We start from the raw sequence: 17,830 nt of genomic DNA on the forward strand, positions 1-17,830 counted from the left end.
TAGAGCGTATGCTCTCTAATCACAATCTTTATCTTTTCAATACTGGTTTTTTTACTTATTTTCATGCACCTAGTCAGTCCTTTACTACTATTAATCTCTCAAATTGCTCCACATCACTGTTCTTCCATTTTTCATGGAAGGTTGACAATAATCCACAAAGCAGTGATCATTTTCACAAAATTTTGAGATAGACTGGCGGTGGTCACTGCCACCCAACCCACGTATCCCGGTGGAAGCTAGATCAAGCAAACTGGCACTCTTCACTGCTCTCGCAGAATTTGATCCTGCAATTGTCTGTAAGCCATCAGCAGACAACTGTGAGGTAGCAGTAACTGACTATTATACAAGCAGCTGCTCAATGTATTCCTAAAACCTCAATGCATTTTCCATAAAATCTTTGTCCACGGTGTAATCCTGCCTGCCACATGGTACAGAAGGCTCAGAAACAGGCCTGGGATACATTTCATAGTTATCCCACATTCTCACACTGCATTGATTTCCAACAGGACCATGCACATGCTTGGTGGGTAAGACGTCAAAGCCAGAAGGAATCTTGGATTAAGTTCACAACCAGCAAATCTTCTTCCACCAGCTCCATAGTCATATTGGACAAAATTCGAAAGGTCATTGGGCAATATAATTCTGTCCCCCTCTTGATCTTGCTCTCTGATGGTCAGGAAGTAGCTAATACCCAGAGCATCACAGATACTCTTGGTGAAAGATTTTGCTGGGTATCTAACATTTCTTCTTTTTCCACCTTCTTAGCCATCAAGACTCAGGTAGAGCTATCACCTCTTTCCTTTGAAGCTGATTTTCACTATGACTATAATCTTTCCATTACATTGGTGGAACTCCAACTGGCCCTTCATCAGTCTGGCAGTACATTGGTTGGACCTGATGATGTACACTATGAAATGCTGAGCCATCTATTTTCTGCTATTATTCTGATTGTTTTTAAGCAGATCTGGCAGGAGAATATTTTTCCTGATGCATGGCACCAGGCTATTGGCATAACTTTTTCTAAGCCTGGGAAGGATCCCAAGATTCCTTCAAACTACTGTCCAATTGCTTTGACAAGCTGTCTCTGTAAGGCCTTAGAGAGAGTGGTCAATGCTTGTCTTCTTTGGTTCTTCAAATCAAACAACCTCTTCTCACCCATCCACTGTGGGTTCTGATGACAGCAATCCACCATAGAGCACCTGATTCAACTTGAAATGTAAATCAGAGAAGCCTTTCTCAAATGACAACATCTTGTATCAATATTATTTGACATTGAGAAGGCTTATGATACAACATGGAGGTATGGCATTTTGAGAGACCTCCATATATATGGATTACGTGGTCATTTGCCCATTTTTATAAAATGTTTTGTAATGGACAGGAGATTCCAAGTTCATGTGGGTTCAAAACTTTCCTGTTCTTTTCTATAGGAACGTGGAGTCTCTCAGGTCTGTGTTTTGAGTGTCACATTTTTCAGTATAAAGATTATTGTCATCACTGAACAACTTCATCTTGCTGTTGCAAACAGGCTCTATGTCGATGACTCTCACATCTTATGTCAGTTGTCAAACATGAAGTATATTAAGTGGCAGCTACAGATTGCCATCAATTGTTTACTAAAGTGGACCACAGCAAATGATTTTAATTTTTCTCTCTCTAAAACCGTTTCATGCACTTTTGCCACCAATAGGGTATTGACCCTGACCTTCCACCATTTGGGGAACAGATCGATGTTCTGTGCTAAAGCTATGTTGCACTCTTATTCAGACAAAACTCAACTTTGGATCACTGGTCTATGGCTGTTCCAGGACCTAGACCTTAAAGAAGCTGGACCCCATTCATCATCAATGACTTTGCCTCTGCACCAGAGCTTTCTGCACTTCTCCAGTTCATAGCTTATACACAGAGCCTCATGAACCTTCTTTGCACCTCTGCTGTTTGCAACTGTCTATACAATATGTTTTGAAACTTCATTTCTTACCAAAGCATCCCACTTTGGATTGTGTTTTCCTTCCATGGTGGACCATACTTTTTCAGAACAGATGATCTGCCATTTCTCCTTTTGGCTTTCATATTCATGTGCAGTTGGTTGAATTGGGTCTGTCCTCGGATAACATTGCTGTATCCACTGGTCAGCTCATCCCACCATGGCTTCTTACAGTTCCCAAATGTGACTTATCTTTAAGTCATCTGAGGAAAGCAGACATTCCCAATTGGAAATACTGTCTGTTACTTGTTGAACATCTTTTTAACCATCCTTCCATTCTTATTTATACAGATGGTTTGAAATCAGGTGACTGTGTGGGCTCTGCCATGGTTTGTTTTGGTTCGGTGGTTCCAAGCGGAATCCCCTCTACAGCTTTCTGTGTTCACTGCTGAACTGGATGCCATTTCTCTTGCCCTGGATCACACAGAAACTAAGCAGTACTCAAACTGCACTATTTATAATGACTCGCTCAGTTCTCTACTGGTCTGGAATCGCTTCACATTAGTTCACACCTTGTTCTTGCCAATATTCCAAACTGACTGGCCCATTTCTCATTAACATCTACTTCTATCCAGTTTTTGTGGATACCGGGCCACATTGGTATTTGCGGGAATGAGGTCGCTGACACAGTAGCTAAATGTTATCTGCTCTGGCACTATCACTGCTGTGCCTGTTCCATTCATGGACTATGGTTCTGTATTCAAGGCTTGGCTCTGTTTTTCTAACTAGACTATGCATTGGCCACAGTTTTTTAACCCATTGTGTTCCTTTATCTGGGACTGATGCACCAATGTGTTGTCTGTGTAACACTCAGGTTACAATAAGCCATATTTTACTGTCTTGCTGTTGCCATGACTGACAACAACGGCACCATTTTAAACATGTTTTATCCCAAGGTTTGTCCATAACATTAGACAGTGTTATTGGTGATGGTGACACTGTTCACCTTGGAAATGATTTTAGTTTTTTAAAGGCCATTAATCTTTTTAATGCTATTTAAGTTTTTTTAATTTTTACATTAAACCTTTTTTTAATGTAATTCTCTTTTAAGAATCAAAATTCATGTAGTTAAATTTGAAATTAGAAAGTGGCTGTAGCATTAAATAACTCGAAACCACGACTGGAAAGGCCAACTTCAGGTGACTAACGCTGCTATTTGAACTTACCATTTAGTCTTCCTGGTGAGTTATAATTAAAATTTTGCTACAAGTCTTTTAAAACTTTTATTACTTTATTTTCTTAAAATGGCCATAATGTCAAATAACTCTGAACCAGTGTTGGAATGGCAAACTTGGTGACTGACAGTGGTTTTTGTACTTACCTGCTAGTCTTCCTGGTTAGTTATGATAATTACAATTATGCTACAGAAAGTTCTTTACAACTTGTGTTACTGTATTTTTTCTCTTACTGCTGTAGACTAGATGTAAACATTGGTTTTAATGCTATTTTTGTGTTCCATTCCCTTAACTTTTATGAATTTTACTTAATTTAAACTTTTTACTGGATGTTTGCAGCAAAAAAGTCTAGATGCTTTCTGCCATAAAACACCAAACCAACCAACCAAACTTTGGGGCTGTGATGGAGTTATAAGAATGACTTTTCTGTAAGATAAGATTAATTGACGAGTTGAAGTGGGTGCTTTACCTTCATGTGTAGATAGGTCTTTATAACCTTATGCAGAAATTATGAAAGACAGTTATAGAAAATATGCTTTGGCGATGCCATTTAGTTAGATATGTTCTTGTTTGACTGTATGGTGTTAAATTAAACAGAGCCACACTTGTATGACATTTAAGGTAGCTATTAGCTGTTTTGATTTTCTTCTTCAGTTCCTTCTATAGAAATACCACTTTTTTATTTAATCATGGTGTTTCTGAATTTCAATGTTGAATTTTTATTCAGAAGTTTGCATTACATGAACTGTTTCCCAAGAAATCAAATTTCTACCCAGAAGTTTTTGTTTTACTAGGATTTCATACAAAGATTAATTGGCTAGAATGTTCATTGTTGCATGCAGTAGGTTCTTAATGTTGGTGTTGGTTGTTATCATATCTTTTTCTCCTTTACTACATTATTCTGTGAATTACTATGTTCCCATGCTAACTGAATCAAGTTTATTAAGAGTAGTACTTGCAAGATTTTATCGCTAAAATTTCGTTACTCTATTAATTGAGTTTTAATGAGTGAAGCAAGATTTGTGCAGTTTTTATTTGTTGATTTATCATTTTTTATTTCATCTTAGGAATTCAGTCAGTGATTTCTGACTTCAAAGTTAAACATACTTATCTTTCATATACTTGTGTAAGTAAAGATAATATTGTTGGTTCTTTACAATTCATTGATGTTGGAATAATACAAGTTCCTTACTTTGCAGAAGAGAAATTGCTTCTTTGATGATATATTTAAAAACAAAAAAACTTGCATGCAAATTAGAAGTATTGTTAACAATCCTAGCCATATTAACTGGGAAAGAAAACTAAATATATTCAGCAAGAAAGTTAAACATTCAACAGCCACTGTGGTAAGATTCAACTGAAAGATGGTGAGGAGATGCCATTCAGCAAGAAAGTTAAACATCCAACAGCCACTGTGATAAGATTCAACTGAAAGATGGTGAGGAGATGCCATTCAGCAAGAATGTTAAACATCCAACAGCCACTGTGGTAAGAATCAACTAAAAATGGTGAGGATATTCCATTCAGCAAGAAAGTTAAACATTCAACAGCCACTGTGGTAAGAATCAACTGAAAGATGGTGAGGAGATGCCATTCAGCAAGAAAGTTAAACATCCAACAGCCACTGTGATAAGAATCACTGAAAGATGGTGAGAATATGCCATTCAGCAAGAAAGTTAAACATCCAAAGGTCACTGTGATAAGAATCAACTGAGAGATGGTGAGGATATGCCATTCAGCAAGAAAGCTAAACATCCAACAGCCACTGTGATAAGAATCACTGAAAGATGGTGAGAATATGCCATTCAGCAACAAAGTTAAACATCCAACACCCACTGTGATAAGAATCAACCGAAAGATGGTGAGGAGATGCCATTCAGCAAAAATGTTAAACATCCAACAGCCACTGTGGTAAGAATCAACTAAAAATGGTGAGGATATTCCATTCAGCAAGAAAGTTAAACATTCAACAGCCACTGTGGTAAGATTCAACTGAAAGATGGTGAGGAGATGCCATTCAGCAAGAAAGTTAAACATCCAAAGGTCACTGTGATAAGAATCAACTGAAAGATGGTGAGGATATTCCATTCAGCAAGAAAGTTAAACATTCAATAGCCACTGTGGTAGGAATCAACTGAAAGATGGTGAGGAGATGCCATTCAGCAAGAAAGTTAAACATCCAACAGCCACTGTGATAAGAATCACTGAAAGATGGTGAGAAAATGCCATTCAGCAACAAAGTTAAACATCCAACACCCACTGTGATAAGATTCAACTGAAAGATGGTGAGGATATTCCATTCAGCAAGAAAGTTAAACATTCAACAGCCACTGTGGTAAGAATCAACTGAAAGATGGTGAGGAGATGTCATTCAGCAAGAAAGTTAAACATCCAACAGCCACTGTGATAAGAATCACTGAAAGATGGTGAGAATATGCCATTCAGCAACAAAGTTAAACATCCAACACCCACTGTGATAAGAATCAACTGAAAGATGGTGAGGATATGCCATTCAGCAAGAATGTTAAACATCCAAAGGTCACTGTGATAAGAACCTTCTGAAAGATGGTGTGAAAATGTCACTCGGTGAGATTGGTAGACAATTCATTGGCCACTGTGATAAGCATGTCCATGAAGATGTCATTTAGCATGAAAGTTTATCTTTCACTGACTGCTGTGATAAAACCTACCTACTAGCAATTTTCTGGAACTTGCAAGAGATGTTTCATACTAAATCTTGTGTTAATCAGCCATATCTTTTAATAAAATTGTTCTTTAGCTGTTTAACAGGTCAGATGATTCAGATGCTGAAATTTGAATCACACATCCACTGTAATCTGCTGTTAATGGCACTTTGATAGTGTCTTGCACAGTAAGACATTATTTTAGAGTACTTTGTGTACAAGATATTCTAAGGAAATTAATATATTGATTTAGGCTAGAATGATTTATATTGTCTCTCCAGGGTGATAATGATATTGAACAACTGTCACTTGTCCTCCGAGCATTGGGAACACCTGATGAACAAAGTTGGCCTGTAAGTAAAGGTTTTTGTTTTATTATTATCTGATATTTATTTAAGCAATAATTAATTTATTTGATGATGTAACTCATAAATAAATCACTAAAAAACCTCTTTAGTTTAAACAGTAACTAAGTGTGCATTTGTGTTCTTGATGCATATAATTAAATACATATTTGCAAAAAGGTATTTAGAAATGCTTTTTAAGAGAAATAAACATTTTATGACTGCACAGATTGTTTGTTTTTCTCAACATTTATTATGAGATGATACACTTAAGTGAAAGTTACACTACTTATGTATGAGATGGTTTGTACATCACATTGAATCTAACCCTTATAATTATGTGCTATTTGAAAAAGTTTTGTGAAAAATAATTTGATCTTTTATAGTTTTATAAATGTATTTAAATTGTCAGACATTTCCTAAAACCAGCATAAAAATATTTAATCATAAACATCTGTCAGTTTATAGAATAGTTTATCTACCACATGTTAAGGTGTGATTGAAATATGACAAAGTTGTCCATTCCTCACTGTCTGTCCAGGGTGTTACAGAGTTGCCAGATTACAAGAAGATTTCCTTCCCAGAGTATTCTGCGATACCATTAGAACAACTGGTTCCTGATGTGTCTAATATCGCTCGGGACTTTCTGAGTAAATTCTTGGTGTATGATTCTGATAAAAGAATTCAGGCTGCTGAAGTAAGTTGATAAGTTAGTACTTGTCTTTATGTTGCAAGTTTAAAGTTCACTGTTAAAATGGTCTGTGTGTCTTAATGTTATAAGGTGTTTTCAGTATTCTTGGATATGTAACGCAGCTATAGCGTTTGTTACTGTATTGTCTTGATATCTGAGTGTATTATCACTATTCTTGTACATTTAATAGAGATACATTTGTTATTGTTGTATTGTTATACATATTTTAACATACTAAGGTATTGTCGGTATTCTCGTGTATGTAATAGAGCTACAGTGACTCACGTTAGCTGCTACAACTCTAATACTTTAATTTTAATTGGCTTAGAATAGTCGTTAAACATGCAATGCTATATTTAAAAACTACATTATAGTATTATATAGACATCCAATATTTGTAACTGAGAAACTATGACAATGTGTCAATGTTTAAAACTACAAATTTAGTTAGTTATTAGCAAATTTAGAATGGCGAAGAGATTTAACAAATTTGAATGTGTCCTAAACTGCATGTCATCACAGAAGAGCTGTTATATTGATCAAAGATAGCAATAGTTCGGTTCTGAATTCACTTTCACTTGTAAACGTATCTCAGTTTAGCCAATGAAACTCAGTTCTATTGTCAACATTTAGCAAACAGAACCTTGGTAGACAAACTGAATTTCTTTCTTCAAAGGCACCCTTAGGAAGAAACATTATAACAACAAACATTTGGTGAAATTTGTATTAAATCCAACAAAAGACTTTAAAAAAAAAAAAAAAGTGAAAGGGTGCAGTGAGCAAAAGGTAGGTAAGTGTATTTACATATATAAAGACTCTCACACATACATATGGCACTGAATTCACAAAGAAATATACTGTTACTTGCCATTTGAATTACAAAACACAATGTTTTAGGTAAACATATATGTTCATTTTGTACTCACTTCTCAAATTGACAATGACATCTGTATCATCAATTACCCCTACTTTATAGTCACTATACTAAAGCATTGCCAGTGTAAGCATGTGTTTCTATGGAGGTTGCAAGCATCTATGCAGAATGAAGGGAAAATGGTTGACCCCAAAAGAGTTATTAGTGTATTAAGACACATTCAACAATTGAATTAGGCTTAGCTTACATTAAAGTTGTCATTGATTTTGTATGCACATATAAGTTATTGCCCAAGGCCTAACTTAATGATATGTACTTTTAACCGAATTTCAAGTTACTTTTGAACTTTAGGTTTGGTTATTTGGTAATTAAGAGAACTAATTTTGTTGCCTTTATTTCTAAGTACTAACTTAACCTCAATTAAATGTTTTTATGTACAGTATTATCTGTTTGGTGATTGTTCTTATTTTATTTTTAATAAATTTCTGTTAGAAGTTGCTAGGATGATTTTTTATACAGATTCTACAGTTTTATGGAATGATTGAGATGAACAGTGAGTCGTGGTAGGATTATTATGTTCTGATATCTGACAATGTTTCGATCAGTGAATTCTCCAGCCACTGTTAGGTGTAACATATTATTATGTTCTGATATCTGACAATGTTTCAATCAGTGAATTCTCCAGCCACTGTTAGGTGTAACATATTATTATGTTCTGATATCTGACAATGTTTCGATCAGTGAATTCTCCAGCCACTGTTAGGTGTAACATATTATTATGTTCTGATATCTGACAATGTTTCGATCAGTGAATTCTCCAGCCACTGTTAGGTGTAACATATTATTATGTTCTGATATCTGACAATGTTTCGATCAGTGAATTCTCCAGCCACTGTTAGGTGTAACATATTATTATGTTCTGATATCTGACAATGTTTCGATCAGTGAATTCTCCAGCCACTGTTAGGTGTAACATATTATTATGTTCTGATATCTGACAATGTTTCGATCAGTGAATTCTCCAGCCACTGTTAGGTGTAACATATTATTATGTTCTGATATCTGACAATGTTTCGATCAGTGAATTCTCCAGCCACTGTTAGGTGTAACATATTATTATGTTCTGATATCTGACAATGTTTCGATCAGTGAATTCTCCAGCCACTGTTAGGTGTAACATATTATTATGTTCTGATATCTGACAATGTTTCGATCAGTGAATTCTCCAGCCACTGTTAGGTGTAACATATTATTATGTTCTGATATCTGACAATGTTTCGATCAGTGAATTCTCCAGCCACTGTTAGGTGTAACATATTATTATGTTCTGATATCTGACAATGTTTCGATCAGTGAATTCTCCAGCCACTGTTAGGTGTAACATATTATTATGTTCTGATATCTGACAATGTTTCGATCAGTGAATTCTCCAGCCACTGTTAGGTGTAACATATTATTATGTTCTGATATCTGACAATGTTTCGATCAGTGAATTCTCCAGCCACTGTTAGGTGTAACATATTATTATGTTCTGATATCTGACAATGTTTCGATCAGTGAATTCTCCAGCCACTGTTAGGTGTAACATATTATTATGTTCTGATATCTGACAATGTTTCGATCAGTGAATTCTCCAGCCACTGTTAGGTGTAACATATTATTATGTTCTGATATCTGACAATGTTTCGATCAGTGAATTCTCCAGCCACTGTTAGGTGTAACATATTATTATGTTCTGATATCTGACAATGTTTCGATCAGTGAATTCTCCAGCCACTGTTAGGTGTAACATATTATTATGTTCTGATATCTGACAATGTTTCGATCAGTGAATTCTCCAGCCACTGTTAGGTGTAACATATTATTATGTTCTGATATCTGACAATGTTTCGATCAGTGAATTCTCCAGCCACTGTTAGGTGTAACATATTATTATGTTCTGATATCTGACAATGTTTCGATCAGTGAATTCTCCAGCCACTGTTAGGTGTAACATATTATTATGTTCTGATATCTGACAATGTTTCGATCAGTGAATTCTCCAGCCACTGTTAGGTGTAACATATTATTATGTTCTGATATCTGACAATGTTTCGATCAGTGAATTCTCCAGCCACTGTTAGGTGTAACATATTATTATGTTCTGATATCTGACAATGTTTCGATCAGTGAATTATCCAGCCACTGTTAGGTGTAACATATTATTATGTTCTGATATCTGACAATGTTTCGATCAGTGAATTCTCCAGCCACTGTTAGGTGTAACATATTATTATGTTCTGATATCTGACAATGTTTCGATCAGTGAATTCTCCAGCCACTGTTAGGTGTAACATATTATTATGTTCTGATATCTGACAATGTTTCGATCAGTGAATTCTCCAGCCACTGTTAGGTGTAACATATTATTATGTTCTGATATCTGACAATGTTTCGATCAGTGAATTCTCCAGCCACTGTTAGGTGTAACATATTATTATGTTCTGATATCTGACAATGTTTCGATCAGTGAATTCTCCAGCCACTGTTAGGTGTAACATATTATTATGTTCTGATATCTGACAATGTTTGATCAGTGAATTCTCCAGCCACTGTTAGGTGTAACATATTATTATGTTCTGATATCTGACAATGTTTCGATCAGTGAATTCTCCAGCCACTGTTAGGTGTAACATATTATTATGTTCTGATATCTGACAATGTTTCGATCAGTGAATTCTCCAGCCACTGTTAGGTGTAACATATTATTATGTTCTGATATCTGACAATGTTTCGATCAGTGAATTCTCCAGCCACTGTTAGGTGTAACATCAGACTTTCTGTTTGTATGTGTCACAAACCAGACAGCTTTTTGTGGAATTACCAGGGTCCAAACTACTGACCCTAGGATCATAAGGTTGTTGTTTGTGACACATACAAAAAAAAAAACAAGGGATATTACATCTAGCGATAACTGAAGAATTCATTTGTTTAAATTTATGAAAATAATATGTAATAAAGAGACAAGAATAATAGTCCAAACAATTATACCATTAGCAGCTTCTCCTGCACATTTATTTTATTAATTCTAACTTTGAGTTTTTTTTACAGTGTAGGTTATGCAGAATTTATACACTTCTTTTTTTAAAACTTTGAAAGGTTGCCTTAACTCTTCTTAATACTAGCACCACTCTTCAGTCTCTAATAATTATAACTCTTCATGCCAAAGCTGAGACATACAGGAGCTTATTAAAGCAACTTACTTGCTAGCTATAGATGAACAGTTGCTATTGGTATTCAAAACTCTTGTTAAAGTGTACACATAATATGGAGTACATCTGATTTCAAATTGCAGTAATGGCAATAGAGCAAAGTAATTTATTAATGTTACTGCAGAAGTCATTCATGAGAAAGTGGCAAAGGTATTATATCCATTTTTAATTCAGCATATAGTAAACTGAATTAGTTTATGCAATTGTGCCAGTTTATTATGTTTAATGACAATATCACAGTTTTTTCATCAAAGGTAAACATAAAAAAATATAGCCTGAGCACAGAGGGTGTAACAAATGAAAGAATATATTAAGCCCATATGTTATTGATTTCATTTTCAGGTATACCATTGAATAATGAAACATAATTATAGTGTTCTATATGTCATAGTGCTCCAGGGTCACTCCATGTCAAATCATCCAAGGGGCTGCAGGTGACCCCCACAGAATGCCTTGAAAAAATTCACATGTGCTCATCTACCCATATAATGAAAAACTACCAAATATTAGATCAATATCTCTAATAGTTTCTGGTTTACAGCCCTGTAAAATTTAGTTAATTTTATGTTATTTTTGGCAAATTCATTTTCAGACAACTTTGGCTGCTTAAAGCTGCAAGAGTAATGGTGGTAGAAGGCTGAAATTTGCTACACTGACTGAATGAATCTCACAGAATTCCAAAATGGTCTCAAACCAAGTTTATCTCTCTTAGGATTTGTATAGTGAGGCTGTAAAATCACCTGACAACCCAAAATCATAAAAAACATTGGTTTATTTAATAAGCCATAGCTCTAAGACTTAATATGACACAAAGCTGATTTTTTTTTCTAATTTCCTATAACATATCAGTTGATAAATCAGCAATTGTTGTAATTAAAAATCTGTTAGATCTCCTGCAAACAAATCTAGCTGCATGCAAATTTTTATGATTTAGCTAAAAATAGCCCTACTTCAGGCCACAGTTTGACCATGTCACCAGTTATTCAGCCTTTTCAGGTTTTTACCATATATTCTTACATCTCTGAATATGATTTACAAAAACAATCAGGATGGTGTTCAACCTACCTTTTGAGTTATAAATTTTTTAAAGCATCCTTTGACCATATATTGTTTACTTGAGGGGGTCACCTGGAAAATTTCCCAAAATCTGGATGATTTGACATGGAATGACCCTCCGGTTATTAAAGTGTTTTGGACACATAATTCAAACCCTCTCTGGATAATTAAAATTCATATATGCATCAGTCTTATCTTTAGTTTCCATGAAACTAGCCTTCAGTATAATACTTCTTGCTAAGTTATTTTATGAAACCTTACAGTCTTGCCACAAAATGACATGTTCAAAACTTGGATCCTGCAAACTAGTTCATTTAGTGTAAAAAGTTTAAGGTTATGAAAAACCAGAGTTATTGTCTGTGATTCTTAAGGCTGAGTAACGTTGCTGTAATCAGTAATTTTTAATGTGGTTGGAGGCAGAATAAGGCAGTTCATTATGAGAGTCAGTTGTTTATTTTTACTTTAGTTTTTAGCTGCAAACATAATAGGCCTTGTAGAAAAATTTAGCCCCAGGCCTGTCTAACCCTTACTTTGTCTTTGCCACTTGTTCTATAGTGATATATTGAGTGATGACTAGGTAGAAAGTGTTAGTGCCTTTCTGAATTATGAATTGGGTGAATATATTTTAAGTTTGTGAAAAACCTATTACACTGTTATGTTTGTTTGCTTCAGTGGTAACAGAACTGTGGTGATAGTTTTGTAAAATACAGCTGTTTCATGGTGTACTACATTTTTGTTTTCACACATATGTGGATTTTAACTGTATAAAGCACTCTTGTTTATTAACATAGTAGGTGTAATACTTGTAATGAATAAATATAAAATATTTACCTTTATTACCGCTGCTCTAAATGTTCTTATCTAACCGACTCTGTTTTTGTTCCAAGTGATGTATATTCATGTATTTAACAGGCACTGGAACATGAGTACTTTTATTCCCTACCTCTTCAGAGTTGTCCTTGTGATCTTCCAAAACCTAAAGTGGGAAAACATGGATTGTGTCCCAATATTCCTAGTCCAGAGCTTCATATACCAGTTTCAAATTTTGGTTAAACTACTGACATGGAGCCATCTTGACTGTCAAGTATGTGACATTGTCAGTGTAATATACAAGTGGTGTGAAACCAGACATCACAGTTCAATATATCATGTGTAAAATACCATCTCCGTCTAGTCATATAACACACCTTCACAGTCAAGTGCTTTGTCCACTTGAATGGAACCCAAACAGGACCATAGTGAGGGTAGAACTGTGTAGTAATTACAAAATAAGCCATTCAGATCTTGGCCATTAAACTTCAGTTTCATTTGATGTCAAGGAAACCTTTCTAGTCTTACTTCAAGCATACTTAATGATGTGTATAAATCTTAGAAATACATTTATATGTTGTAACATGCTTTATTGTTGACAGGTTATTTAAATTATATGACAAATATAATGCAAGATTCAATACATGTAACAATAACATATCAATTATTTGTTCCTTATTGTAACATGCTTTATTGTTGACAGGTTATTTAAATTATATGACAAATATAATGCAAGATTCAATACATGTAACAATAACATATCAATTATTTGTTCCTTATTGTAACATGCTTTATTGTTGACAGGTTATTTAAATTATATGACAAATATAATGCAAGATTCAATACATGTAACAATAACATATCAATTATTTGTTCCTTATTGTAACATGCTTTATTGTTGACAGGTTATTTAAATTATATGACAAATATAATGCAAGATTCAATACATGTAACAATAACATATCAATTATTTGTTCCTTATTGTAACATGCTTTATTGTTGACAGGTTATTTAAATTATATGACAAATATAATGCAAGATTCAATACATGTAACAATAACATATCAATTATTTGTTCCTTATTGTAACATGCTTTATTGTTGACAGGTTATTTAAATTATATGACAAATATAATGCAAGATTCAATACATGTAACAATAACATATCAATTATTTGTTCCTTATTGTAACATGCTTTATTGTTGACAGGTTATTTAAATTATATGACAAATATAATGCAAGATTCAATACATGTAACAATAACATATCAATTATTTGTTCCTTATTGTAACATGCTTTATTGTTGACAGGTTATTTAAATTATATGACAAATATAATGCAAGATTCAATACATGTAACAATAACATATCAATTATTTGTTCCTTATTGTAACATGCTTTATTGTTGACAGGTTATTTAAATTATATGACAAATATAATGCAAGATTCAATACATGTAACAATAACATATCAATTATTTGTTCCTTATTGTAACATGCTTTATTGTTGACAGGTTATTTAAATTATATGACAAATAATGCAAGATTCAATACATGTAACAATAACATATCAATTATTTGTTCCTTATTGTAACATGCTTTATTGTTGACAGGTTATTTAAATTATATGACAAATATAATGCAAGATTCAATACATGTAACAATAACATATCAATTATTTGTTCCTTATTGTAACATGTTTTATTGTTGACAGGTTATTTAAATTATATGACAAATATAATGCAAGATTCAATACATGTAACAATAACATATCAATTATTTGTTCCTTATTGTAACATGTTTTATTGTTGACAGGTTATTTAAATTATATGACAAATATAATGCAAGATTCAATACATGTAACAATAACATATCAATTATTTGTTCCTTATTGTAACATGCTTTATTGTTGACAGGTTATTTAAATTATATGACAAATAATGCAAGATTCAATACATGTAACAATAACATATCAATTATTTCTTCCTTGGCATTTGTTACAAGTTGCTGTCATTTCTATACAGTTGTGGGCCTAAGTTCATAAACATGCTAGCTGATGGTACCACAACTAATGGATAAACTTACATTCACTGAAAATCAACTGAGTAACTGAATATATCCCATAACTACCACTAATCTGAAAACAACCATATAGCATGCTTGGTCTCACAGAAATAATAAAACAACAGCTTCATGCAGTAGATTCCATATTGCAGAAAGTGTTAACTCTTGACTGAAACATAAACCTCTTAATGTTCATCAGTGATTTGACTCATCTGAACAAAACATCTGCTATTAAATATTCCAAATGTAAGAACAATTGTGGGAATGACTACTGAATCTCGTTAATAAAGTATGTATTTATGCATGTATTTGTTCTTTCTTCCATTGTTACTTATATGTTAGGTCTCTTCCTTACTCTTTCATTTTCTTTCAAATGTAGAGATTATCCTTTTCAAAATATGAACCAAGTTTATTTAGCTGGACCGTGTTTAAGAAATTTATTTTCTCATTTAGGTGTAGCTTAAATATTAATTGTGGACATGTGCAGTTAGGAAAAGACTTGTGTACCTTAAGTCTTGTGATAGGGTGGAAATTTAAAATAAACTCTAGAATGAACAATGTATACAATAAACTGATCGAGCAGTCTAACCTAGTCAGAGTCAATACTGTTTAAATGTGTCTTAATTTATCTGTGAATTCTGTGTTTTTGCTGTTTTGAATATTACAATTACAACTTTAATAATCTAGGTTTTAGCTTCCAGTTAGTGTTTGTTGGTGGAAAGGTTCTCTCTTTTAATCCAGTCAAGCTTGTGTATTCCACCAGGAATTAGCTTAATAAAGTTCTCACGGTAATTGTAAGTTAACTCTGTGTTATGTGGTAAAGTCATTGGGCATTCAGTTGCTTGCTTTGGAAATTTCACAATAGTAGGTAAACAGGTTTAAACCTTGTAAAAGTGAACCCAAGATGCACTCCAAGTAGTTTAGGAAGTCTTGTGTTGTTAAGCCTTTAAGTGTAACAGCTTGTGGTTCAGGATCTGTACAGTAGTGGGGAGTTGTACGTGTAATTCATAAATTGGACATTTTCTTATCAAGGTCAAAGAGGTTACTCATGATGTTGCAACAACACTGGAGATTCTTATATTAGCTGGATTTAAATGTGTTTATATGATAAGAAAGGAAAAAATCACAGTTCAGCAAAACTAACCAGAGCTAAAAAATATGTCAGGTGAGAAATCATGAAATCAAAAGTATTTTGAAGAATAACATTAAGAAAAGTTTTTAATGTCATCAGAAACCACAAAGAATGTAACATCTGGACATTTTACTATATATTTCATAGATGTGTACTTTAAAGAAAACAATTCACTAGTAGTAGTAAACATTTATTTTTATTGACAAGTACAGATATATATTATTAATTTGTTTAGAAGACTGGTCGTGCTTTCAGTGATTAAAATACACAGTCTGACTTGGTGAACATACAAGTAATGAGCAAGATGCAAGTAGCTGCCTCATTTTAAGGGTTTAATATATTTCAACTAAGCATATCACCTGGTGTCCAAAGTTTTCATTACCCACAACACTATATTAACAATGGGTCTTATTCCTCAGAATGTTGAAGGTACATTGTTAACTTTAAGCTGTTTTTATTCTGTTAATGAACTATTATTAGATATACAATGTGTTTACACAGTTATGTAAGGGCTAACCATAGTAACTTTAAAACTTTTCAACCAATAACACACATCAAAAGTTCATACTGCTATTTATACAGGTTATAACAGTTACTCGAAATATGAACCGACAAAATAGTGTTTACTTACTGAGCAAAATATGACATGTACAGCTATATACTCAAGCTGTATTGTCTAACATTCAGATAATGTTCTCTGTACTACAGGTGAAACATGAGTGATATATTTAACACTGTATTTACACACTACACTCAATAATGTAATACATCATGGATACATAACTGACCAATAAAGATTTATTAGTAAACTAACATAAGACAACACTGAAAACTACTGAATTAAGTTCCTTTCACATAGCATTCTGGAATGAGTATTGGAGGACTGAAACCAATACTGTAAGAGTTCAGGTTTTAAATTGCACAGTTTTACATTATTTGCTACTACTGGTTTAAGATTTTTAAACATTCACAGTATTTTTATGACTAGTATATTGTTTCATTCGTTTTATTTCAATCATTCATGTTTAAATGCATAGGTAATTATTGCAGGTCTGTTTCATAGTTTATAGCATAACGTATCTATTAACATCTGATAAACATTTCGTTTTTTACAGCTGTGTTACATTAGCAAAATGTACCACACAGCCTAAATTAGGGTACTGTGTTAATTATGTAATAACACACCAAATCTTATGCATTATGCTCTGTGAAGAGAAAAGTTTATGTAAAATAAATTAAAGCTCATGAGCCTATGTGAAAAATGTTCTTTAAAAGTAATGTCAGGTCTGAATTAGCGTGTATTAGAAGCTATACAATTAAATGTTATTAGTTCAACTAGAATTATGTTAGAGTTCATTTGTACAGAATTCTATAGTAACAGTGCCTCACTATGCACTAAAGGTACTCACTAACCTTCAACCATAAATATTCACATGTCAAACAAAACTGTAGGAAGAATTATGATGATAGTAAATTGGAAATATATCCAAAGAGTTGTGCACACATACAAAGAATAAATAAACACTATAATATCACCTTATGATGAAACATTATTAGGGAAGCAAATGTTCTGCCTTAATAAAAACGTTTGTTCAAAATATTGCTCAGTAAGTCTTGTGGAGATGTTATTGTATTCTATTCCCGAGTTTTAAATTGCCTCTGTATGTTATACTTGTAAAACTACATACAGGCATAGATGCATAACTCTCAGCATGTTGTAGCATTCAACTTAAAAACAAGATATACTTTCAGTTGTATTGAGTTT

General features: G+C 33.4%; 1 protein-coding gene across 8 annotated transcripts in view; it reads left to right on the forward strand.

The window, feature by feature from the left end:
• The window catches only part of LOC143226711 (cyclin-dependent kinase 20-like), a 30,715-nt gene extending 14,979 nt beyond the window's left edge, over positions 1-15,736 (forward strand). For 7 of the 8 annotated variants that reach the window (XM_076458069.1, XM_076458067.1, XM_076458073.1 and 4 more), the window contains 3 exons: positions 6,128-6,199; positions 6,732-6,887; positions 12,975-15,736. In XM_076458069.1, the coding sequence (XP_076314184.1) occupies positions 6,128-6,199; positions 6,732-6,887; positions 12,975-13,115 (369 nt within the window). In that variant the 3' untranslated portion in view covers positions 13,116-15,736. The remainder of the gene's footprint in view (positions 1-6,127; positions 6,200-6,731; positions 6,888-12,974) is intronic. The other variant, XM_076458072.1, reaches the window with a different exon arrangement.
• Positions 15,737-17,830: the final 2,094 nt, after the last annotated feature.

Source organism: Tachypleus tridentatus, chromosome 9, assembly GCF_004210375.1.
Source record: "Tachypleus tridentatus isolate NWPU-2018 chromosome 9, ASM421037v1, whole genome shotgun sequence".
NCBI lineage: Eukaryota > Metazoa > Arthropoda > Merostomata > Xiphosura > Limulidae > Tachypleus > Tachypleus tridentatus.